General features: G+C 35.4%; 1 protein-coding gene across 23 annotated transcripts in view; it reads left to right on the top strand.

Annotated features, from left to right (window-relative positions):
• The window catches only part of LOC127837147 (neurogenic locus notch homolog protein 1-like), a 145,381-nt gene that overhangs the window by 57,943 nt on the left and 61,430 nt on the right, over positions 1–26,008 (top strand). For all 23 annotated transcript variants that reach the window (XM_052364021.1, XM_052363997.1, XM_052363998.1 and 20 more), the window contains one exon: positions 3,438–3,571. In XM_052364021.1, the coding sequence (XP_052219981.1) occupies positions 3,438–3,571 (134 nt within the window). The remainder of the gene's footprint in view (positions 1–3,437; positions 3,572–26,008) is intronic.

The raw sequence follows: 26,008 nt of genomic DNA, 5'->3' as shown, positions 1-26,008 counted from the left end.
GTTCAATCCCCTTTAGGTTCAATCCCTTTAGGTTCAATCCCTTTAGGTTCAATCCCTTTAGGTTCAATCCCTTTAGGTTCAATCCCTTTAGGTTCAATCCCTTTAGGTTCAATCCCTTTAGGTTCAATCCCTTTTAGGTTCAATCCCTTTAGGTTCAATCCCTTTAGGTTCAATCCCTTTAGGTTCAATCCCTTTTAGGTTTAATCCCTTTTAGGTTCAATCTCCTTTCTCAGAAGCATGTGAGTTTGGTTGGAAGTCACCATATCGGACAGATGGGGTTTACTCCGCACAAAACAAGACCACACCAAATTGAAAATCTTTCTTTAACAACTAAATTGCTGGAAATTGCAGCTTTAAATATAACTTTGACCAAACTTTAACCAGTCTTGTATGTTAACCCCTTCCCACTCAGAAGCAAAGTGAAAATGGCTATGTGCAAACAGCATAAAACCAGAAGAGCCTGCGTGTAATTTGCAGTATGCTCAGGTTTTATGCTGTTTGCTGCTCACCAGTATTTAAGGGTTGGAAATGAAGCCTTTAAAACTTGAATCCAGTAAGAAATATGTTTAAATTTAACTTTCCAAGGGACTACAAACTCGTCAAAATACGTATCTAAGTGATTTATGCCTTGCGTCTAGAAAAAAGACCTTGGCAAATAGCGTAGACCCAGACGAGACGCCGCATGATGCGGCGTCTCATCAGGGTCTGCGCTGTTTGCTTGAAGGAATTTCTATAAGAAATATTCTATATATAGAAATAAATATGCTAGACATCCCTTATTTTGGAAATAAATTGATCCAATTTAGAAGGATGGGAGAGGCATAAATGGTTTAATTAGTTTAGGAGTGCTGGAACACACTCTAGGTCCTCACATCAGCAGCCTCAGGCCTGGAAGGACCTTATAATATGAGCCACATTCTGAGAAAACTGGGCTAAATGCATGTGCGTAAAGTGTGATCCCAGATTAGCCTGTGCAGTCCACACAGGCTAATCAGGGACGACACTTTCCGCTTAAAATGATTTTCTGTAAGGAGGGACTTCCTTTAAACTAGAAATACCATAAAAGCGGAAAGTGTTGTCTCTGATTAGCCTGTGCAGACTGCACAGGCTAATCTGGGATGACACTTTACGCTCATGCATTAAGCCCAGTTTTCTCAGAACAATGCTCATATATGAAATACACATACAACTGACTCTTGTCTTACCCATTATATAAATGATTATCAAATAGTGTCTTTAATGATTACCCCAATTTTATTGTTACCATGTATACCTTCAGTGCTTTTTTTCCTTGTTTTTAAAGTACCGGAAAATGAGGAGAAAAAAAAAAAGGTATATTAAATGCAACATTTTGTTTATTTATCTACCAGTTCTATAATGGCTTGAACCTAAGTAAAAAATATAATTTACAACTTGACAACACTTAGTTATCAATTTTTAAGTATTAATTAGCAACAAATACAATTCAACAAATACAATACAACAAATACAATACATCAAATACAATACAACAAATACAATACACCTATTTCCCAATCTGATGACTTCACGACAATATATTTTTATTTCAGTTATTTTCGCGCTTATTTTTCCCCATGGTACTGGTACTTTTCCCATTTTGGAAAAAAATGCTAACCTTAGATGTTGATTTCTATTCCCAATAATCATTTGTCTTGAATATGATATTAAGTAAATAAATTGTTTGGGAGACTCCTTAACTACCATTGAAGTTGTTCAGAGGTAATGCATTGAGTTTTAATTGTTCCTCCTCTTATATAAATGCATCTGCTATTTACAAAAAAACATTCACATGTGTTCTGAATGACCTAATTGATCTATTTATTTCATTTAAATTGACTTTCATATTTTGTGTAAATTATGTATAAGAAGCTTTAAAAAAAGTCTTGTCAAGTAGTTTCAAAGTGTAAAGGGAAACAAATCTAAACATAAACTTAAACTAAAAATGATGAAAACTAGAGCATTTCTCTCCCTTTGTAGGAATCCAGTCTATTAAACATTCTTTTCCAGCAATTTAGTCAGCAGTCATGGGAAAATTGCTGTACTTAATTAATTATTGAAGGATTTGTAAATAACTGATGTGCAAATTGGTTTTAAATTACTGTATTGCTAATTAATTCTTTTTGAGCGGTTCATTGAAGAATTTGGTTGCATGAACAATAATCAGGGATAGCTTTGAAGTGAAAGTAAAACTCTTTCTATTATAATATAGTTTACATATTTCTCCATACTTACATTGCATTTGTGATGCATTTATAGTTTTGCCCGTATAACATTATTGTTGTTATTATTTAATAGTGAGGAAAATGTGCATGTGTAAACTAAATGCAGCAAAAGATAATTTCATTAGGCTTTGCGGCATTTTTCTGACTTATGAAGTAAAAAGATTATCAGTAATGATAGATTTAAAATTCTTACATTCCGGATATGTTTGAAGTTCAATTTTCATCACATTAAAAAAACACTCAATTTGGCTCATAAAGTATTATGTTATTAATTAATGTTATACATGCTCCATGCTTTAACCCTTTCCGACTTAGATAAGTATTTTGACGCATTTGTTGTCCCTTAGAAAGTTACATTTAATTGAAGACCTTTCTTACTAGCGTAAAACCTGAACAAACAGCGAGTTACTCGAAGGCTGTGGTGTCCTTGATTAGCCTGTGCTCTGCGCAACACTCACTCAAGATCAACACTCTCCACTTTAATTGCATTTTTCATTTAAAAGAAAGTCTCTTGTGATGAAAATCCAGTGTAGACTGAAAGTGAAGTCCCTGATTAGCTTGTGCCGAGTGCACACGCTTAACTGGGGGTTTAATGCATGTGTGTAAAATGTCGTCCCAATTAGCCTGTGCAGAGACTTTCTTTAAACAGAAAATATAATACAAGCGGAAAGTGTCATCCCTGATTAGCCGGTGCAGACTGCACAGGGGTTTAATGCATGTGTGTAAAATGTCGTCCCAATTAGCCTGTGCAGTCTGCACAGGCTAATCAGGGATGACATTTTCCGCCTTAACTGGATTTTTGCATAGAAGAGACTTTCTTTAAACAGAAAATATAATACAAGCGGAAAGTGTCATCCCTGATTAGCCTGTGCGGACTGCACAGGCTAATCTGGTACAACATTTTACACACATGCATTAAAGCCTGTTTTTCCAGAGCAAGAATCAAATGATATCCAAGCTCACGCTATTGATGCGTTATTTCTATATCAGCTGCAACAACCATAACCCTTCACTTTCTTAAAGAAGATTTTTTGCCCTTTGTATTTTTTTTACAACTGTATTTATGTGTTTCAATTAACCTTAATTATAGTGTATCAACGAATGATTCTATTAGAAGTTGTGTGCAAAGTTGTTCTGTTGCACGATTTTTTGCGGGTGATATAAATTCAACAAAGTTGCTTATTTCAATTTCAGCTGCAACTGCCTGTCCAGCTACCAGGGTGCTCGTTGTGAGGCGCCGTATGTCCCCTGCAACCCAGACCCCTGTCAGAACAACGGGGCCTGTCTTGTCACAGGGCCAGCAAACTACCAGTGCACATGTCTGTCAGGTACCTGTCTGCTGTCCAATCGTAATATGAACTGTGCTTAGACCTGGTTATGTATTTCAACAATCACAGAATTATAATTATTTTAAAGTGATTGCTGTCAGTCAGAAACGTTTATTTATACTTGATATATACAATCGACACATAAACTTGCATGTGACATTTCTATTCGAGAAATATGAACCATGAATTGTTTTAAGTGCATAACACACAGCCTTCTAGTTTTCTTTAATAAAAATAATACAAGTAAGACCATAACCACCAAGCCAATAGGTCTAGGGCAGTGGTGGTGAGAACCAAATGCTCAATGGTCTGTCACATGGTTTTTGGTCAAACTTAATTGATTGTTGGCATGATGTTTTTTGCCTCTTAAAGAATTTGGTGTCAAGTCCAAACCATCGAACCACAGTTGTGCGGGTTGGTGGCTCATGAAGTCATGCATGTGCTCCGTTCAATCCACTTTTGTTCAAGTATTGAAAGTGGATGCAGCTTGTATTTGGGCTTATTGCAAGTGGATGTATGTATCTGCATTGCAGAGGCGTAGCTTATGTTTTCTCCGAGGCTTAAGTGTCACTAGAACAGATATATCATCATATATCCGTCATAACATTATTACAGCATCATTACAAAACATCATATTCTACTGCATCATAATTATTACAATCACCAAAATTTTGCAATAACATCACAAAATCTTGCAATAATGTCATAAATATCTTTATTGTGATCATCATATCTAATTTATCTCTACTTTACTTGCGTGCTGGTACTGGGCATTATGTGACCATCGTTTATGCCCTCTATCGGTGAGAAGGTGTGTTAGTTATTTAACCCTTTGCATGCTGGGAAATTTGTCTTCTGCTAAAATGTCGTCTGCTGAATTTCTAAAATTAGCATTTTCTTCGATTTTTTTCAAAGAATAGCAAACAGTTTGGATCCTGATGAGACGCCACGTTCTGTGGCGTCTCATCTGGATCCAAACTTTTTGCAAAAACCTTCAAAATTCGGTTCCCGCACTGAAAGGGTTAACCCTTTCCCACTTAGAAACGTACCGGTATTTTGAGGCATTTGTAGTCCCTAATAGTTTCATGTAATTAAAGACCTTTCTTACTAAATTTAAGTTTTTAAGGATTCATTTCCAACCCTTAGATTGGTGAGCAGCTAACAGCATTAAACCTGAAAAGACTGTGAGTTACTAGCAGGCTGTTCTGGTTTTATGCTGTTTGCACATAGCCATTTTCTCTTTGCTTCTGAGTGGGAAAGGGAAAAATGACCCACTGGCCAGATTATGTTTCTTTAATATGGAACAATTATTTTGCCAGAAGATATTTGGTTGTAAACTATTTGTAACTGTTAGCTTGCATTAAAAATACACTGCTTTTAGAGATACCTGGTGCCTTTTGAAAGATCTTGAGAACTGGGGATCAAACCTGGCACCATCTGGATGCAAGGTTTTCTTATCATTGCTATCATTGTGACCAAAGTCACCTAATCACGCATAGTATTTGCTATCCATGCCTTTATTTTAGCCCCGCTTTGGGGAGACGGGGTTAAATGCATTTGCATGTAGTGTTTTCCTAGATTAGCCTATGCAGTCTGCACAGGCTATTTATTGACTACACTTTCGGCTTCAACTGGATTTTTACTTAGCAACCTTTTCTTTTAACCCTTTCAGTGCTGGAACCGAATTTTGAAGGCCTTTGCAAACAGTTTGGATCCAGATGAGACGCCACAGAACGTGGCGTCTCATCAGGATCCAAACTGTTTGCTATTCTGATAGTATTCTTTGAAAAAAAATCGAAGAAAATGCTAACTTTAAAAATTCAGCAGACGACATTTTAGCAGACCACAAATTTCCCAGCATGCAAAGGGTTAAACAAGAAACAACATAAAAGTGGAAAGTGTAGTCCCTGATAAGCCTGTGAACACTGCGCAGGCTAACACAGGCTAGTCTGTGACTACACTTTACACACAAGAATTAAGCCCCGTTTTTCTCAGAGGTGGACTCATTTGGAAATGAGGACCTTGTGTTATCACAATATATCTTGCCCTTGTTGAGAATATTCTTCTCAGTGCTCCAGCTAGGCCTAAATCGAAGGGCGCCCCGCCCTGCCCTCCCGAGCCTAAGCTCTGCCCTTCCTAGGCCCCCCCCCCCCCCCTGCCCTTAAAAATTTTTTTTTTTTTTTTTTTTTTTTTTTACATATGATGATAAATAAATCTCTTATTAAAATACATTGTAATTAATTTATTCCTCAATGTAGTCATAACATTTGAATTGTTTAATTATGATGGGAATAATTTATTATTACAAGTATTAATAACATATAAATTAACATGCAAGAGGAAGCATTCCAGAAATGCCCGCACGCTCAAAAGTGCCCTTTTGACAAAATACTGCGCGTCCAAAGTGCCCTTTTGACAAAAAATCCCCCCCTGCCCTTTTCAAATCCTAGCTGGAGCACTGCTTCTGTAAGACTCATAGTCGTTTCTAAACCACTTAAGGTAAGTAAATGATCTGAATTTCAGTTTTTTCCCGTGTAACTTTACGCTTGCCAACAGTTGGGAGGAAGGGTTTCACAGCTTGTTTCAAGTGTATTTCTAGTGTAGATGACAATCATTAGGGTGATTAAGATCACGGTCACCACAACTTGAGTGGAAATAACTTCTTTCCTTGGACACTTGGCAGCAACACTTGTTCGATGTCACAGCCAAACTGTTACAAATGTACGCTTGCGTCGAGTACTAAATATATTATTGTTCAATTGTCTACATTCGAAACTTAATAGGGCGTCACTTCAACATTGTACAAAAGAATGAAACAGGAAATATGGTGATTCTCGAATGTTTTCCCATGAAAATTCACGTACATCGAAAGTGCTTCGTACTACAATGGTGTTTTTGGGTGTATTTCTTCAAACAGGAAACCTCAAATTTTAACTGTTTGATTGGCTTTAAAATGTCAAACGTCAAGAGATGGCCAATTAATATCAGTGTTTTCAGCTCAGGCTAATAAAATATTATTCATGCGTGATAATATTTTTGTAATGGTAAAAAAGTCAGGTAGAGCTAAACAAACTTAATTTGGCTGAAATAGTAACAATTACAGTTTATAGTAACATAGAACATCCAATTAAATTTACATTAGTGTAATGGTTTAAATATCATGTCACAGAATTAAATATATTTTTTAAATCACTGAACCAACATTGCTGTGAAGTTGTATCCACCTTAATTGGTTTAATTGTCAAAATTGGCCATAAATAATTTAATGTGTCAGTTAAAATTGATTGTAGATAAATGATCTGAAATTAGGTGTTCTTATTCCAGGCTTCTTTATATAGCATAATGATTGAAGAAAAGAAAGCACATGTCAATGATATCAATCTATGATTTATCTTAGATAAATATAGAGTTTGTTATTGGGAACTAAATGAAATGTCTAATTAAAATAAGCAAAATGCATTTTGAAACATTGACCCCTATTTCGTAAAATGCAACTGATACCTAGACAGACAGACAGTTTATTCAGACTTTACGACATTACAATGTCTCCATACACGAATATATACATAACTATCTGTCACATAATTATAACTACACTGTAGTTTTAATTACGTAACAATAAATATCATAAAAAAGTCTAACATGTATTATCATTCAAATGTGCTGTGCTCTGATAAAAGGGGTTTAAATGCATGTGCATAAAGTGTCGTCCCAGATTAGCCTGTGCTTAGAAAATACTTTCTTTAAACAGAAAATATCATTAAAAAATAAAGTATCGTCCCTGATTACCTGACACTTTATGCACATGCATTAAACCCCCTTTTCACAGAGTGCTGCTCAAATAAACACTATCAATGGCAATAAATAAGGAATATTTCATGAATGGTTTTCCAGTGGGTTGAATTATGGCTCAATTTTTTGTGTGACATTGTGTTTCACAAACCACCAATGGGAAATACGGGATTTCTATCTGGTCTTGTGTATGAGATACAGAATACATTTTGATTAGAATCAGATTATCTATAGGTATATGATAAAATACTTATTCAGACGTTTTTGTAAAATAAATTAATAATTTGTAGCACTTATGTCTCATCCTGATATTATAATCTTGCCCTCTCTACAAACTATCCTGTATATCTGGTAGTTTCACACACTTCTAAAGTTTAACAGCAAAATGGCATTTGCAATGAGCAAGATTTTCTTTATAAAACAGATGTTCACCATGTACTTAAAATAAATTTACAGCTAGTTCTTATCTTAATTTGCGGATTGTCTATAAGCACTTTGTGGCAGCAATTTGCTTCATGGCAGATTTTCAGTGGGGAAAACATTAAACTCTGAACAAAGTTTAGTGAAAGGAACCTTAAAGTGACCTTTTCACAGATTTTAACATGTATTGAAGTTTGTCTTTAAATGCTTTATATTGATAAATGTAAACATTGGATCTAAAAAGCTCCATACAAAAAAAAAGAATAAAATTAAAGAAAGACAAAAAAGTAACCCTCATCTGGGCTCGAACCACTGACCCCTGGAGTAAAAAACTAATGCTGACCACTCGGCCATCGGTGCTCATACAGTGAGCGATGTATTTTACACTTTATATAAGCAATCATCGTAGTTTCACAACAGAACTCTCAAAATTATTTAATCAGTCTGCATAGTATTGCTTTAATAAGTTCAGGTTTTTAAATCTCAAAAGATGCATATAATGGATATTTTAGAGCATGGTAATTAAATGTTCAGTATTATTGTTTCCTCACAAATATCATAACTTCAACGAAAATTTGTGAATCTGAAACTAATTCTTTGTTAATTTTGTCAATTTACCAAAACGTGAAAGGGCCTCTTTAATAGTCTGAGCTTGTTTTCATGAAGAGTAATTTTAGTATAGATCTGCAATTAAGGAACTTCAAAATAAACAAACATATCTGTTTATTTATTTGTCATGGAAACTTGACACATATGTTAAGATATATGTGCTAATTTTGTTGATTCCCTGTGATCAAATTGAAACTGCATGTTTTATATGAAATAGAATGAATGAATCTTTAACTTATCAGATCACGCATTTTGGAGATCTTTAAAGGGGCATTTTCAAGTTTTGGGGCCTTATTCTCCGTATACTCCGTATAACAACTTTATTAATTACCACTATTTTTTTGCCAAAATTTATTTGGACCGCAAAATAGCATTGAATCCAATATTTTCTGGTTTTCAGCTTGCCTTTTGATGTATACTTTATAACACCCGCTTTCATGCTCATTTAAACTTTAAAGATGTGGTAATTTTCTGGTATTTTTTGTGAGCCCTGTTTCTGAAGACAAGGGCCCCTGCGTGTAATTACCAGCGGCTGCAGGAGGCTTCTGTCTTCTAGTTTCTGGGGTCTGGAATAGAAATGAGTATTTATGGGAACCTTAACTCTTTCAGTGCGGGAACCGAATTTTGAAGGCCTGTGCAAACAGCTTGGATCCAGATGAGACGCCACAGAATGTGGCGTCTCATCAGGATCCAGACTGTTTGCTAATCTGATAGTATTATTTGAAAAAAAGTCGAAGAAAATGCTAATTTTAGAAATTCAGCAGACAACATTTTAGCAGACGACAAATTTCCCAGCATGCAAAGGGTTAATGTAAATTTGATAAAAAGTGAAGCTTGGTTCTGGGAAAACAGGGCTTAATGCATGTTCATAAATTGTCGTCCCATATCAGCCTGTGCAGTCCCATATCAGCCTGTGCAGTCCCATATCAGCCTGTGCAGTCCCATATCAGCCTGTGCAGTCCCATATCAGCCTGTGCAGTCCCATATCAGCCTGTGCACTCCCATATCAGCCTGTGCAGTCCCATATCAGCCTGTGCAGTCCGTGAATGCATTAAGCCCCATTTTCCTCCAGAGAGAGGCTCAAATAGATTTCTATGGAAACCCTTCATGAAAATTAGAAAATTATGTGTTAAGTAAAAATTTTGACACTGTTTTGGCAGCTATGAATTCATGTCAACTTCATTAAAAACATTCATACTGACAGAATTCAAGAGATCTTGCATAGTTATGTGCATTATGAATAAAACAAAGGATAATCATTGTTAATAATATTTTTATCAAGCAACACTTTAATTTTAATGTTTTGTTAAAGCATTCTATTATAATAATTAACAAATGACTGATGTATTTGATGAATTGTATGCGGTGGATGCAGTGATTACTTTTGAAATGATAAATTTATGTCTTTAACCCATTCATGCCTAGCGTCCTGAAATAAGGGGCATTGCAAACTGCGTAAACCCAGATGAGACGCCGCATGATGCCGCGTCTCATCTGGGCCACGCTGTTTGCTTAAAGGAATTTCTGTAAGAATTGTTCTAAATATAGAAATAAATATACTAGACATCCCTAATTTTTTAAATAAATTAATCCAATTTAGAAGGATGGGAGAGTCTACTAGGCATAAATAGGTTAATAGGTTTTCAGCAAGATGTATAATGTTAGAGCCTTATTATTGTATACAATTTATTAATTCTGTATACAGCTTATTGTATGGACCAAATAATTTCTATTGGTTTCATAATTAAAGGTTTAAGTTAAAAGACTTGTCATCAGTTATAAATGTTAGTAACTGCATAGAAGCCTGGGGGAAACAGATTCTTAGCACAGATCAAAGGGTCCTCTAATGTTTTAATATCCAATTGTCTGTCAAAATTTCACTGAGTTGTCAAAATTGCAAAGGGAATGGTCATTACCAAGGTGACAGCAATCCAAAAACCTGAAAAAAGGTTTGCCAGTAGGCCAGTGAACAATGGATGGACCGATCTTGACAACAGTCAAGCATTGTTAAAGGTGTGAATTGATGCCAATAAATTGGGCAACCGCTAGAAAACTGTTATAATTTAGCAGGTGTGTCAGTTGATTGGCCAAATTTTGCATCAATCAATGGAATTGCTTGTTGATTATAGCTTTATGTTGTGAATATTAAATTACTGTATGAGCAAAATGTATTATTTATGAAAATACACAAAACGAGGGCTGGTTATGAAACCTATTGTGACAGTCCCTGAGTGGTAACTGTTAAAGGGTCTGTCCACACATCGGCATATTGGCCAGTTGCAAAACATTTGTTATAAATCTCAATAAAAGTATCTAGAAATGTATTTATACACCTGAGGAAATAGTCTGTTGTATGTGGTTGATTGGTAATTTATATTATTATGATATATAGCACTGTCTATTTGCTTTGCTATTTTGGAAATAAAAGTGTAGCCCACATAATTACAGATGTTAAAAATCTAAATTTCTGCTTCAGAAAGTTTTTGAAATATGTTGGTTCCATACACCCCTTATTCCAATAATGTTTAGACCAGAACAATTTTATGATTGTATGCAGATCCAAACAAAGACCTTTTGAGTGAATTGTATGAATCCTGAGGCCAAATTCTTAGAGCCCTTAGGGGCTAACATCAAAGCTATGGGAGTGTGGAATGGATTATTTAAGGTGTAAATTAAATCAGGGACTAACTCCTACTGCACACATTGGCTGTTAGATCTTCAATTAAATGTTTTCTAACCATTCCTGACCACTATGTCCAATTTGGAGTGTTGAGCACAGAAGTGACCAATCTCCTTAATTTGTATTTTAGATACAATAGTTTCATGCTCAACCCGCAAATTGTTTTAACTGTTACCACTTAGATACTTACCATATTTGTAGTCCCTTAGAAAGTTAAATTTAATTTAAAAGTCCTTTCTTACTATATTCAAGTTTTAAAGGCTTCATTTCCAACCCTTATATACTGATGAGCAGCAAACAGCAAGTTACTCGCAGGCTGTTCTGGTTTTATGCTGTTTGCACATAGCCATTTTTACTTTGCATCTGAGTGGGAAAGGATTAAATAGTACACTTCATAATTCCTTGCTTACCTATGGCCCGTCATTTTCTTATTTCATATTCGTAATTTAACAAATTATTAAATGATTCTACATTAAAACTTGATAGTTTAGTGTCAAAACTGCTGAATGTGCTGAACATTTCAATATTACAAACTGCAGTTTTAGCTTAAAGACCCCAAAGTTTGCATTGTCCTAAATAATGGCTAACATCTGTGCTCGCCAATGTGGTAATCATGTTTGTTCTTAATAAACAGATTATGTGGACATTTATATTTGAAGTACCCCAACTGATTCCTTTCTTGCATTATAATCCAGTTTGTCTGGTATAAACAGATTCTATGAAGATTCTTAATACAGTAAGGTATTATCTGTTCTTGTAAATGTCTTTAGGCCTTATTAACTATGTGAGAAATCTTGTAGTGGACTACTTAACTTTCAGTATATCTATTTGTTTTTCATGAGAGATGTCCACATTTGAATATACTTAGCATACTAAAGCCAATATCAAAGGGAAATTTAAATAAAGGATTAGTAGGGATATTAATATAAAAAGGAAGCCTTTTTTAAGTGCTTCCATTATTATATGTAGTAAAATTACAATTTTCTAATAAAAAATCAATAAATGTAAATGTATTATCAGATTGGTACTGATCCATCTGTTTGTGTACAACCATAATACATAAAAGAAATTTGTTGATTGTTAATTAAGACATTAAAATTTAGTTTTACAGAATTATTAAACTTATAATGGATAGATTATCTGTAGTTGATAACAATATTGTATATATAAGATCAAACATTTGCCATTAATGTTTCAGCTCTTTTGTCAAATGTAAACAATATCGAAATAAAAATTTGATAGCATATAGTTTCTGACCTTAAATTTGTGAACCATAAAATAATGCAAAGGAAGAAAACGGGGGCTGTTTAAATATAGAAAGATGCTTTTCACTTATAAGGAGTGTATCCCATTTACAAATGTTTTATAGCCATCGACAAAGTGAAGCCCATAAAAAAGAAGTTGTTGCTTATTTATTATCATTCCGTTGAAACTTGAAAGAGTTTTTAGGGGTGATTTTGAAATTTGGGGTTAACATGTGTTTATTTATATGCAAAAATGTCAGGTGTTTTGTCAGTACACTCTTTGTAGGAGACTTTATCTTGTGTAATGCTAATTTAAAGACATTTGATTTAGGAAAAATAAGTTCTGTTAACCTTCGATTTAGTTTTAAACAAACATGGGCCATGCTCTGTGAAAAGGGGGTTTAATGCATGTGCGTAAAGTGTCGTCCCAGATTAGCCAGTGCAGTCTGCACAGGCTAATCAGGGACGTCACACTTTCCGCCTTAACTGGATTTTTGCGAAGAAGAGACTTTCTTTAAACAGAAAATATAACAGGCGAAAGTATCATCCCTGATTAGCCTGTGCGGTATTACTCTCTCTTATTCAGTATAGCATTGTCTCCGATTCCCATGGGTTACACCTGGTTACTTTATGATCAAAAAGGGCCTTTTGGCTAGGAAAGTGGCCTCTTAGGCATAAGGCCAAAGGTTGATTATGGTCAAAAAGGGACTTTCTTTAGCTTTGTGGCTAGGTTAGTGACCTCTTGGACATGAGGTAAAATGTTGATTTTGGTCAAAAAGGGACTTTCTTTAGCCTTCTGACTAGGGTAGTGACCACTTGGGCATGAGGTCAAAGGTCAATTATGGTCAAAAAGGGACTTTCTTTAGCCTTTTGGCTAGGGTAGAGACTTCTTGGGCAAGGTCAAAGGTCAATTATGGTCAAAAATAGACTTTCTTTAGCCTTGTTGCTAGGGTAGTGACCTCTTGGGCATGAGGTCAAAGGTTGATTATAGTCAAAAAGGGACTTTCTTTTAGCCTTGTTGCTAGGGTAGTGACTTCTTGGGAATGAGGTCAAAGGTCGATTATGGTCAAAAAAGACTTTCTTTAGCCTTGTGGCTAGGGAAGTGGCCTCTTTGGCATGAGGTCAAAGGTTGATCATGGTTAAAAGGGGCTTTCTTTAGCTTTGTGGCTAGGGTAGTGACCTCTTGGGCATAAGGTCAATGGTCGATTATGGTCAAAAAGGGACTTTCTTTAGCCTTGTGGCTAGGTAAGTGGTCTTTTGGGCATGAGGTCAAAGGTCGATTATGGTCAATAAGGGACTTTTTTAGCCATGTGGCTAGGATAGTGACCCCTTGGGCATGAGGCCAAAGGTCGATTATGGTCAATAAGGGACTTTTTTTTAGCCATGTGGCTATGGCAGTGACCTCTTGGGCATAAGGTCAAAGATAGATTATGGTAAAAAATGGACTTTCTTTAGCCTTTTGGCTAGGGTAGTGACCTCTTGGGCATGAGGTGAAAGGTTGTGCATGAGGTCAAAGGTCAATTATGGTCAAAAAGAGACTTTCGTTAGCCTTGTGGCTAGGGAAGTGACCTCTTGGGCATGAGGTCAAAGGTCAATTATGGTCAAAAAAGGACTTTCTTTAGCCTTGTGGCTTGGTTAGCGACCCCTTGGGCATGAGGTCAAAGGTCTGTGGCTAGGGTAATGACCTCTAGGGCATGAAGTCAAAGCAAAGGTGTAAGTTGTTCACAACAGTAAATTTTCCATTGTGGTCTGATATTTATTCCAAGATAAATCTCTTATTCTCAAAACTGTATGGCTCTTAATAAAATGAGTAACACTATAATTAAACTAACACTTAATATTCTAGCTGTAAATAATCTTGAAAAATTTCTAGGACATTTGGAAATCGTTTATTTGCAAAAAATCTGCAGGTGCCTGGTATTTTAGAATGGCACTGCCCTTGTGCGTTCGTGCAGTTTGATTATTACACATATTCAACTCATGATGACAAAATGTTCTCTGAATCTGAACATATTGCGTCCATCAATTTTATGTTTCAAAATGCAATCAGTTTGTGTGCTTGTATGACAAAGTGTAAGCAATCTTTTTTTTACTGAAACATCAATAAGAAAATTACAATAATTTATTTTTTTCTAATAAAGCACAACAAAAAGCATAATTTTCACATAATGCTTTTGTCATGGTTACAAGTTTTAAGTGGCAGTTATCTTGGTTACTTGTGATGTCACAAAAAGCGCACTTGATGAAATATTATGCAAAAATATTGAACGTATTCACCTTGTTCAGCATATTTGCATATTATTTATTTCATTTTTTAATCTTCAAGCCAGTTATGAATTAACAGCACCTTGAGGCATGAATTGACAAAAAAACTAACTCAGTATAATCCCTTTTCATCAATACCTGCGTTAGTTCAATGAAATGTATTGATCGCGGTTTTGATTTTCACCATTCTTGCCATGTCTTATCAGCAAGTTATTATTTTATGAAGGTTTTCTGTTATTTTATTTCTTAATAAAACATGCTTCTTTGAGATAAGACTAATTCTCCTAAATCTTAAGGAACAAGGCGTTTGTATGATTTATTGTTGTAGGGGGTAATGACTAAGTAGTTTTGAATTACAGTCGCATGGTCGGCATTTCCTCTCCCCCCCCCCCCCTCCCCCTCATCCCCTCACCCACCAAAAAAACACACACAAAAACAATAAAATTAAAATTAATATACACCTTAATTACACAATATTTTATAAATTAATATATATGTAAATAAACACTTTAAAGCAGTTAAAGCAGATACCTCTGCCAAGAACAATAACCTTAGAAAAAAACACTTCGCTTTTCATCTCTTCTAAAAGTGAGTAGCTCTTTGATAAATTTCTGATCACTAACCAAATCCAATAAATGTGTCATTGAACCTTTAACAAGTTCCCTATATCAAGCAAAGCTTTCTGCCAGTTGCTTATTAACTGACTTGAGTAATGAAAAACAATCAATGTATGTAAAAGGGTTACAAAAACGTAGACTCTTTTGTTGAGGTGACCAAAAATTGATCTCAGAAAAAATGGCATCTTCTTTGCCATTATTTGGCCTTTATGCTTAACCCTTTACCACTTAGATCAATATTTAACCCTTTACCACTTAGATAAATATTTAATCCTTCACCACTTTAAGATACATATTTAAACCTTTACCACTTAGATACATATTTAAACCTTTACCACTTAGATACGTATTTTTAAACATTTGTAGTCACTTAGAAAGTTATATTTAATTGAAGACCTTTCTTACTAGATTCTAGTTTTTAAAGCTTCAATTTCAACCCTTAGTTACTGATGAGCAGCAAACAGCATAAATCCTGAACAGACTGCGAGTTACTCTCAGCACCCGATTGTATAAACGCTGGTTAAAGTTACCGCTCGGTAACATTCAAACCTTGGTAAGTTTGCGGTTATTCAGGTTTAGTAACCTTCAAGGTAACTCGATTGTATAAACACGATATACCGCAAAGTAACCTAACCGCGCATAGTGGAATTTAACCACCGGTAACTTTAACCAAAACATTCCCACAATGCATTTTCTAATTACGTAATTTTCGCACGAAGTGTCACGCTAATAAACAGCGACATGTATTATTTTTTATCAAATTCATTTACAAATGATATCACAATAAAATAAAGTGTACATTTTAACTATGAGTTCATCAAAATGACCAGGGAAAAATTGATAATGATGTCGGGATTTGCATCATTTAGCGGAATCCCTGGTGCTTCCAAACTGCAAGAGAGTGCTTGCAAAGACGTCTATTCTTCTTGTTGTTCTAGATGTAACATAAAAAGTATACATGGTCGTCGTAACATGCTAGCCTATTCTTCTAATTTGTCTTATATCCCGTTTTCATGACTGCGTTATAAAATAATACGGGAAATAATATCTTTCACAAAATAACGGTTTTTACACATTCAAAGCACAAGCTGAGTATATCATTAACTTAAAATTACATCAGAAAATCACTCTGTCTATAGTCCAATATTGCATATTGCAGTTGAGGAAAGTGCGAGTCTTTTTGACGATTTATTATAAACACGACTTATTTCACAGGTAAATGTACTGCATAACGACATTTGAATTGTCAATTTATCACATTTTCCTTATTTCGTTCAATGTGCATTGTTTATAATTCGTGCATATACTTTTGACATTTTAGAATGTGCAACAAGCCATACAAATATCGCACAATTCATAAATAATCTACACTATTTGCTTTCCGATTTAATTCACGTTAGGCAAAGAGATGTGTAAAGTATAAGATGTTAAAAATAGCACCACACTGGAATTCGGAATGTCCCATTTTGTACACGGGAAAATGCATTCATTTATCTGTTGTGTAATGGGGTGTTTTCCATTCTTTGTTTATTAAAATATTAAATTATTTTCTTGTACAATAAGAGAATTTACCATAGACAAAATAAACATTGTTCAAGTTTAAATATATCTTTGTATGCAGAAATCAGAGATCTGCAAATGCAACTGAGTTCACCAACAGCTATTATTTGAGCCGCATTCTGAGAAATCTTGGCTTAATGCATGTGCGTAAAGTGTCGTCCCAGATTAGTCTGTGCAGTCCACACAATCTATTCAGGGATGACACTTTCCGCTTTTCTGGTATTTTTATTTTCAAGGAAGTCCCTCCTTACCAAAAATCAAGTTTAGGCGGAAAGTGTCATCCCTGATTAGCCTGTGTGGACTGCACAGGATAATCTGGGATGACACTTTACGCACATGCATTAAGCCCAATTTTCTCAGAACAAGGCTCATTTGATAAACTGCTCCGGTTCATTTTAACAGCAGTAATGTACATAGAGTACATGACGTAGCGTGTGACGAAGAAGAAAGTTTATTGAGTTATTAAACTCATTTGAATATAGTGATAGAATGGCATATTAGGTCTTTATTTAACTATGCTAAAATAATTATTAAAGACCCTAGATGCAAAATCGTCAATTATTGAATTAAATGGATTATTTATGGATTTTAAAGGATTATTAAAGGTAAGATACTAGTTCGAACGTGTTTTGTTTTTTGTTTGTACATGTACTTTTGTTGTTCCCTGTTCTCGGAGAAATGATTTTAACATGGGCGCCATTGATGCATCGGATCACACACGGCATACCCATAACAGAATATAAAAAACACGTTCTGTGCGTCCTTAAATTCGTCGTCCGAAGTCGGAAATCATATTGCTCTGTAAATTAAGTGAAATAAAGTGTCAGTCGCTGCAATTTGTTGTTAACTCGTCGAAGTTGTGAAGGTCGTCGATGGTTAGCTTTTATAATGTCGCGCGCCGCGGCCATTTTGTGTAGGTTACCTCTCGGTTACTTGTACCTACCCACCTAGGGAAGCAGGGTATGTTTTAACTGGGTTGTAACCGATCGGTATAACTAACCAAATTTTATACAAACGCTTACCGACCAGTAACCAACAAGTTACCGACTTTTAACCGCCGGTATGTGTTTAACCGCCGGTTTAACTGTTTATACAATCGGGTGCAGGCTGTTCTGGTTTTATGCTGTTTGCACATAGCCATTTCCACTTTGCTTCCAAGTGGGAAAGGTTTGAAAATGAGAATTCGAATGCTGTAAGTTTCCTTTTGCATGTAACAATTAATGTCAGATATATGATGCAGTTTTGTGTGCAGAATGTGAACTATAAAACTTGTATTTAATACCTTTTCTACCATTATATGGAAGTAATGCATTTTCACGAATTCATTTTTAGGGACTTTCAAAATGACATTGAAATTAAAGTCATTATTTTGATTTATTCTATGTTAAAAGATCTTCCGTAGGATATGTCATGCCATTTTCTTTTTCACTGCCTATTAGGTTTAAATTGAAACTGGTTTGGAAATAGTGTGCCATTTCACATAGCATGAAAGTTTTGTATTCCCTGCGAAATACCGTGAATCCACGAATATAATACGCACTTTTTTACCTGCCAAATTTTTCTTCAAGTAGGGGGTGCGTATTTTATACGAGTTTAGAGCAGAACAAAAAACTTCCTGTGAAAATTTTCAACTTAATCGTTGTTATTCGCTGCCTGGCAGCCATTTTGAACTACACCATTACATCAAAGGGGGTTAACAGGGCTGGCGCTGTCATTCGCCATTTTAAGCCATTTGCTAAAATACTGGAGCCGAATTTTAAAGGCCTTTGCAAACAGTTTGGATCCAGATGAGACGCCACAGAACGTGGCGTCTCATCTGGATCCAAACTGTTTGCTATTCTGATAGTATTCTTTGAAAAAAATGAAGAAAATGCTTATTTTAGAAATTCAGCAGACGACATTTTAGCAGAAGACAAATTACCCAGCATGCAAAGGGTTAACACATGTCCGCAATCATGTGTTTTAACAATGGATATTAGTTTCCTCTACAGATGTGTATCGCTGAACAAAATAAAAACAAAATATGTCCATTTAACAGGGCTGGCGCTGTCATTCGCCATTTTTAGCCATTTGCTAAAATACTGAGAATTCAGCTAAATAAAAATCTTATTTGCGTAAATCTAGTAAAATCTAGTAAAATTTCGTTGAAAACATCCGCCATTTATATCGGACTTGTTTTCTATATTTGTCCCTTTGTTTCAATGAAAGTGTTCGCAATTCAAACAGTAAACGTAACCCGGTCTGTACCCGATTACGAGACATCACTTAACCTAATTGTAATTGAAGCGCACCTGGTAGCTGGCCAATCAACATTGAGCTCGCTTACACATGAAATGACGTTCTCGAATGAAACGTAAGAACGGGTGGAGCGATCGAATAATATAAGGTCATTCATGCGCAGACACTGTATACTTTGAATTACACAGTTAATATCGTCGTCTGCCTACAAAATAGCGACCGGACGCTAAGTCGAATAAAGAGATTAGCAAATGAAAAAAAACAACATGACATTACCAGTAAATAAATATTTCTAGGCTGACCATTTTTTATCTTTCTACAGAATATTTACCATATCTGAAGTAAAGAGTGGTAATAAAATAATTAGTTCTATGACGCTAATATTACACCTTTCTGCAGATTGCCGAATTAAATTGACAGGTGATCATTAATTTATTTGTGTTTTACTCCCAAACTATCCTTAATGACAGCGGCGTATTTTAATTAAAGGGATACAAGAAAAACACGAGCGGTTTAATTGTATTTAAAGTTTAATTAAAGTTTCAAGTTTGTAACACTCCGGAAGAGTAATTCATCTAGACTACTATAAAAACGAAAGTAACCACTTTGTCTATACTTATTATTTTATTGCTATTATAATTATTATCATCCTGAATATTGTCAAATGGAATTAAATGTTAAAAAACAAAAACAGCGTCTCTGTTTCTTTCTTTTGCAATTATGACTGTTTGACCCGTGTGTCTGCAGCAGGTGGCCTGTGTGTTTTTGGTAACAATCAACGGTAATATAAACAATAGACAGAGATAATTAATATGCAACTGTCATGACAACAGCACGATAACACATCGCCATACTGGGGTATTACTGTGAAACAGATGGTTGATAACCTAAATTGACTTTCTATTTCACAACACAAAAATATATTGACCCATTTTACGGAAATGGCCGATTTCGGACGCTGATTTTTTTAGCTCACCTGTTACGAAGTGATATGGTGAGCTAATGTGACCGTGTGATGTCCGGCGTCCGTATGTGTGTGCATGTGTGCGTGCGTGTTTCCATCAACAATTTGTTTGTGTAGACAGTAGAGGTCACAGTTTTCATCCATTCTTTATGAAATTTGGTCAGAATGTTTATCTTGATAAAATCTGGGTTTGGATTGTATTTGGGTTATCTGGGGTCAAAAAGTAGGTCACTAGGTCAAAAACTAGGTCACATGATAGGCCAAGTAATAGAAATACCTTGTGTAGACAATAGAGGTCGCAGTTTTCATCCAATCTTTATGAAATTTAGTCAGAATGTTTATCTTGATGAAATCTGGGTTGGGATTGTATTTAGGTCATCTGTGGTCAAAAACTAGGTCTCTAGGTTGGGTCATCTGGGGTCAGAAACTAGGTCGGTAGGTCAAAAACTAGGTCAAATAATAGAAAAACCTTGTGTAGACAGTTAAGAGGTCACAGTTTTCATCCAATCTTTATGAATTTTGGTCAGAATGTTTATCTTGATGAAATCTGGGTTGGGTTTGTATTTGGGTCTCCTGGGGTCAAAAACTAGGTCACTAGGTCAAATAATAGAAAAACCTTGTGTAGACAATAGAGGTCACAGTTTTCATCTAATCTTTATGAAATTTGGTCACAATGTTTATCTTGATGAAATCTGGTTTGGGATTGTATTTGGTTAGTCAGGTGAGCGATTCAGGGCCATCATGGCCCTCTTGTTTAGTGTTTATTTTACTCGGATTTTCAATTTTTACTGATAAATTTTGACCAAACACGGGGGTGCGTATTTATAATACACGAGGGCGTATTATATTCGTGGATTTACGGTATAACAGATAAGTGCATTTAAACCGTTTCCCACTTAGAAGCTAAGTGAAAATGGACATGTGCCAACAGCATAAAACCAAAAAAAGCCTGCAAGTAATTTGCAGTCTGCACACAAATCAAAATATGTATTAAAGTAGAAAAGGGTTAACCAAAATGCATTCCTTTATTAAAATTGTTTGAAGCATTTGTGCATTATTAATATTATAAATCACTGCAATCTGATACCACAATCAAAACAAGCATGCGAAAAACAGAATAACATGAACAAAGTCGAGTGCGATGATTAAATCTGAGTTTTGCATACTGTGATGAGATAACATCTTCAGTTCAGTAAACAAAAAATATCTGACCTTTTTGTGGAGTATTAAAATATTGATACAACCTCTGGATTTCTGATGTCTATCTAGCTAATAGGCGACCCCCAAATATTGTCCCTCCCTTAAAAGCCAAAGAGTCCTATCTGGGTTTGTGCAATATGGCTGATAAGCCCTCCTGGCTTTGAAACAACGTAATTTAATTTATTATTGAGTTGCAGAAATACCCTTTAAGTTGACATTCGTGACTTTGTTTCCGCTGGGTAATTAAGCAATTAGAGGACCTGATTGTGTGATTGGCATAATCTCTGAATGTTTAATAAGCACCTATGGCATGAGTTGAACATCTTTTGTTTAGTGTTGTGTAATCTTGTGATACTATTGATAAAGGTGTGAGCGGAGTTTTAAGGTGGCGTGCGTCTGTGTCAACATTTCCGTTAAATGCCAAGATACACTGCCATGTGTGCAATACAATACATATAAAATAATTAAATAATAAGATGGAGAAGTGATGCTCCTGGTGACCGAATAAAAACTTAAATGATAGATGTTCATTTTTTAAAAGCCTACATGTCTATCAATTACACATTTTCAAATGGAAAATTGAGAAAACCTGTGAAAAATTGAGAAAACCTGTAAAATGAATATGTTAGCTTTGAAGGTTTTGTTCACCCCTCAGGATTGGTTAACCCTTTCAGTGCGGGAACCGAATTTTGAAGGCCCTTGCAAACAGTTTGGATCCTGATGAGACGCCACAGAATGTGGCATCTCATCAGGATCCAAACTGTTTGCTATGGATCCTGATGAGACGCCACAGAACGTGGCGTCTCATCAAGATCCAAACTGTTTGCTATTCTGATAAAAATCGAAGAAAATGCTAATTTTAGAAATTCAGCAGACGACATTTTAGCAGAAGACAAATTTTCCAGCATGCAAAGGGTTAACCCTTTCCCACTATAAGAAGCAAAGGGAAAATGGCTTTTGCAACCAGCATAAAACCAGAACAGCTGCCTGCAAGTAACTCGCACTCTGTTCAGGTTATATGCTGTTTGCAGCTCATCAGTATCTTAAGGTTGGAAATGAAGCATTTAAAACTTGATTCTTGTAAAAAGGTTTCAAATTTAATTACATTTTCTAAGGGACTACAAATGCATCAAAGTGCCTTTATAAAGGGTAAAGGGTTAATTTAAAAAATCAGCAACTTAATGCACGGTATAACAGGAGAGATGATTAAACGATTCTTGCTTTAAAAGAATGGGGAGTCAGTGCGTGTTTGGTCCAAATGGGGAGAACGTTGTCCCCATTCCCAATCTCATGTGTATATTTTCCCTGATTACTGCATAAATCAAATTCCCAATGGAAGATTTCCTATATATATATATAGCGTAAGTAAATATAATATTTAAAACATTTACATACTCAATGTTAGCATTAATTCCTTAATTTTGTCAAAATGCCGCAATTTTTCCCAATCCAAACGGCCCCAGTCCCATTCCCAAAATTATGAAAAAAAAGACTAGGAAAAACTCTGCCATACATACACATTTTTTATTTTATTTAAGGAGTTTTTTTTACAGACAAGCTCAGGATTATATTTTGGATTTCATGTATGATAAATTTCTGCACTTACATCAAAAATAATAAATGTCTGCACTTAAATTAAAAATAAAATGACCTTTTGTCCTGTAATTACACGAAAAGTGTTTGACTGAGTGCGCTTTGAACAGCAAAACAGTAGACCACTGTGTATTGCTTTGTAATCTGTGATTTACAACGGCGAAATTCCTTGCACGCTTTCGAGAAAACTCTTTTTAAGGCTTGTAATGATAGACTTGCAAGATGAAACATATTTTTTGTCATCGCCGTTTCAGTTAAAGGCTATTAGTATACAAAATATGACAATGAAGTGTCTTTAAAAACGAGTCAAATTACTCACCTTTGCATGGTTTCCTACTCTTGGCGCAGTAAGAAAACTATTAATTAAGTGTAAGCGGATGACTCCATTGATTGAGAAAAGCGATAAGAAAGTCTGAGATTATAAATATTGTCAAGCTTGTTTTTTCAGGAGCTTTTAGGTTTTTGCATGTTTACTTCAATTCAATTAACCATAGAAAAAGCACAAATACATATAGCAATAGGTTTACCTGCAGTTCATAAAGCGGGTGGTGTTTTGAACATGTGTAAATCAGGCAATGTATCCAGTAGACCACATCAACCGATACATCTTGAGCACAAAATGGTCCTTGTGAATTATGAGAATCGAGCCCACAAATTGTATGCTGTTGGTTTAAGACTGAAATTAAACGAGAACAACTTATCTGCATCTGCTTATTTGAGATGAAATCAGATGATGCAAAAAAAACTAAACGGATTTGATGCATGAAGAGATTTTATGACTTTACCATGCATCACTGCAAAGTTTGCATATTTTGTTACAATTTTAAGATGCAAAATTGAATTACTGTTATGTTTGCGGTATAAATTGTGCAATGAATCACTCCGCATTTTTACGTAATTTATAAAATGCAAATTAAAATATCTCGATTATTTTGCGTGTGAAATAAATATTGTACCATTATACCTTTGCAAGAACAAAGCTGGATTCAGTGCCAATATCAATCTTTTAAGGCTGTACAATTTGTTACATTAAAAGTGATTCGCATAATGCACGTCAAATATAACGAAACCTTTACTACAAAATAATTATGTTCAATTAAAATTGATAGAAAGTAAAGTATTCTTGTGTTTTAAAAGAAAATTAAAAAAAATAAATACATCAAAGGTCAAGGTCACACTCAGAGGTCTAAAGTCAAATTTAGCTATGAAACTGCTTCAATAACTCATCAATAACTTTACCATATATTGATGAAATTTAAAATAACTTGATCAAATGTAAACCATCGTAAGACGATGTGTTGCGTGTAACATCGGTCTCCCTTTCTTAAAAGGTCAAGGTCACGCTTAAAGGTCAAAAGTAAAATTTGGCAATTAAAACAGCTTGTTTTTACATTGGTGGAGTTTTGAGACAAACATGGAATGTGGACCTCTTCTTGCTCAGTGGACACATATCTTGTTTTGTATTTAACCCTTTGCATGCTGGGAAATTTGTTGTCTGCTAAAATGTCGTCTGCTGTATTTCTAAAATAATCATTTTCTTCGTATTTTTTCAAAGAATACTATCAGAATAGCAAACAGTTTGGATCCAAATGAGACACCACGTTCTGTGGCGTCTCATCTGGATCCAAACTGTTTGCAAAGGCCTTCAAAATCCAGTTCCCGCACTGAAAGGGTCAATAGAGGGCCCATTTAAATTGGTAGGCAATTTAAAGGGATCGGACGGAAACGCCTTGTTTAATTTTGTATCGAACAGGTTCTGAAATTTCAGTGTTGTATTTCAAATTGAACATGTGTTTTACTTTTCACCCAGCTTCCTTTAACAATGTCATTGTCCCCAATATAGCTCGTAATTTTTCCCATGGTTTGTGTTGCAAAGGGTAAGTTGATAGCAATTTCACTTTCTACATTTACCATAACTCTACTGTGTTACCTTGTTCGCTTGTAGTAAGCAAACACTTTTGCAATGATTTTCATTTTTCTTAATCAGTAGTTTTGTTGCATAATGGACAAAAACATGAATTGAAACACAATTAAAATAAACATCAGTGTCATTGTTTACCTGCCAATAAACAATTCTGAAACATTTTGATGCATGACTATCTAATGTTTTTAGCTAAAGCACACTGGCACTATGCATTTGAACACACATATGTGTTTTATTAGCCAATATACAATTATTTATGCCCCCTTCGGAGAAGAGGGGGTATATTGCTTTGCACATGTCGGTCAGTCTGTCGGTCCGTCCACCAGGTGGTTTCCGGAAGATAACTCAAGAACGCTTGGGCCTAGGATCATGAAACTTCATAGGTACATTGATCATGACTCGCAGATGACCCCTTTCGATTTTGAGGTCACTAGGTCAAAGGTCAAGGTCACGGTGACCCGAAATAATAAAATGGTTTCCGGATGATAACTCAAGAACGCTTAGGTATAGGATAAAAAAAACTTGATAGGTAGATTGATCATGACTCGCAGATGACCCCTATTGATTTTCAGGTCACTAGGTCAAAAGTCAAGGTCATGGTGACCCAAAATAGTAAAATGGTTTCCGGATGATAACTCAAAAACGCTTATGCCTAGGATCATGAAACTTGATAGGTAGATTGATAATGACTCGCAGTTGACCCCTATTGGTTTTCAGGTCACTATATCAAAGGTCAAGGTCACGGTGACCTGAAATAGTAAAATGGTTTCCGGATGATTACTCAAGAACGCTAATGGCTACAATCATAAAACTTCATAGGTACATTGATCGTGACTCACAGATGACCCCTATTGATTTTGAGGTCACTAGGTTAAAGGTCAAGGTCATGGTGACCCGAAATAATAAAATGGTTTCCGGATGATAACTTAAGAACGCTTAGGCCTAGGATCATGAAACTTCATAGGTACATTGATCATGACTCGCAGACGAACCCTATCAATTTTGAGGTCACTAGGTCAAAGGTCAAGTTCACGGTGACCAAAAATAGTAAAATGGTTTCCGGATGAAAACCGAAGAACGCTTATTCCTAGGATCATGAAACTTGATAGGTAGATTGATCATGACTCGCAGATGACCCCTATTGATTTTCAGGTCACTAGGTCAAAGGTCAAGGTCACGGTGACCCGAAATAGTAAAATGGTTTCTAGATGATAACTCAAGAACGCTTATGGCTAGGATCATGAAACTTCATAGGTACATTGATCATGACTAGCAGATGACCCATATAAATTTTCAGGTCACTAGGTCAAAGGTCAAGGTCACAGTGACAA

The sequence above is a fragment of the Dreissena polymorpha genome, chromosome 7 (genome assembly GCF_020536995.1).
Source record: "Dreissena polymorpha isolate Duluth1 chromosome 7, UMN_Dpol_1.0, whole genome shotgun sequence".
NCBI lineage: Eukaryota > Metazoa > Mollusca > Bivalvia > Myida > Dreissenidae > Dreissena > Dreissena polymorpha.
Note: the sequence above shows the minus strand (reverse complement) of the source record. Positions and strands in the feature narration are given on the sequence as shown.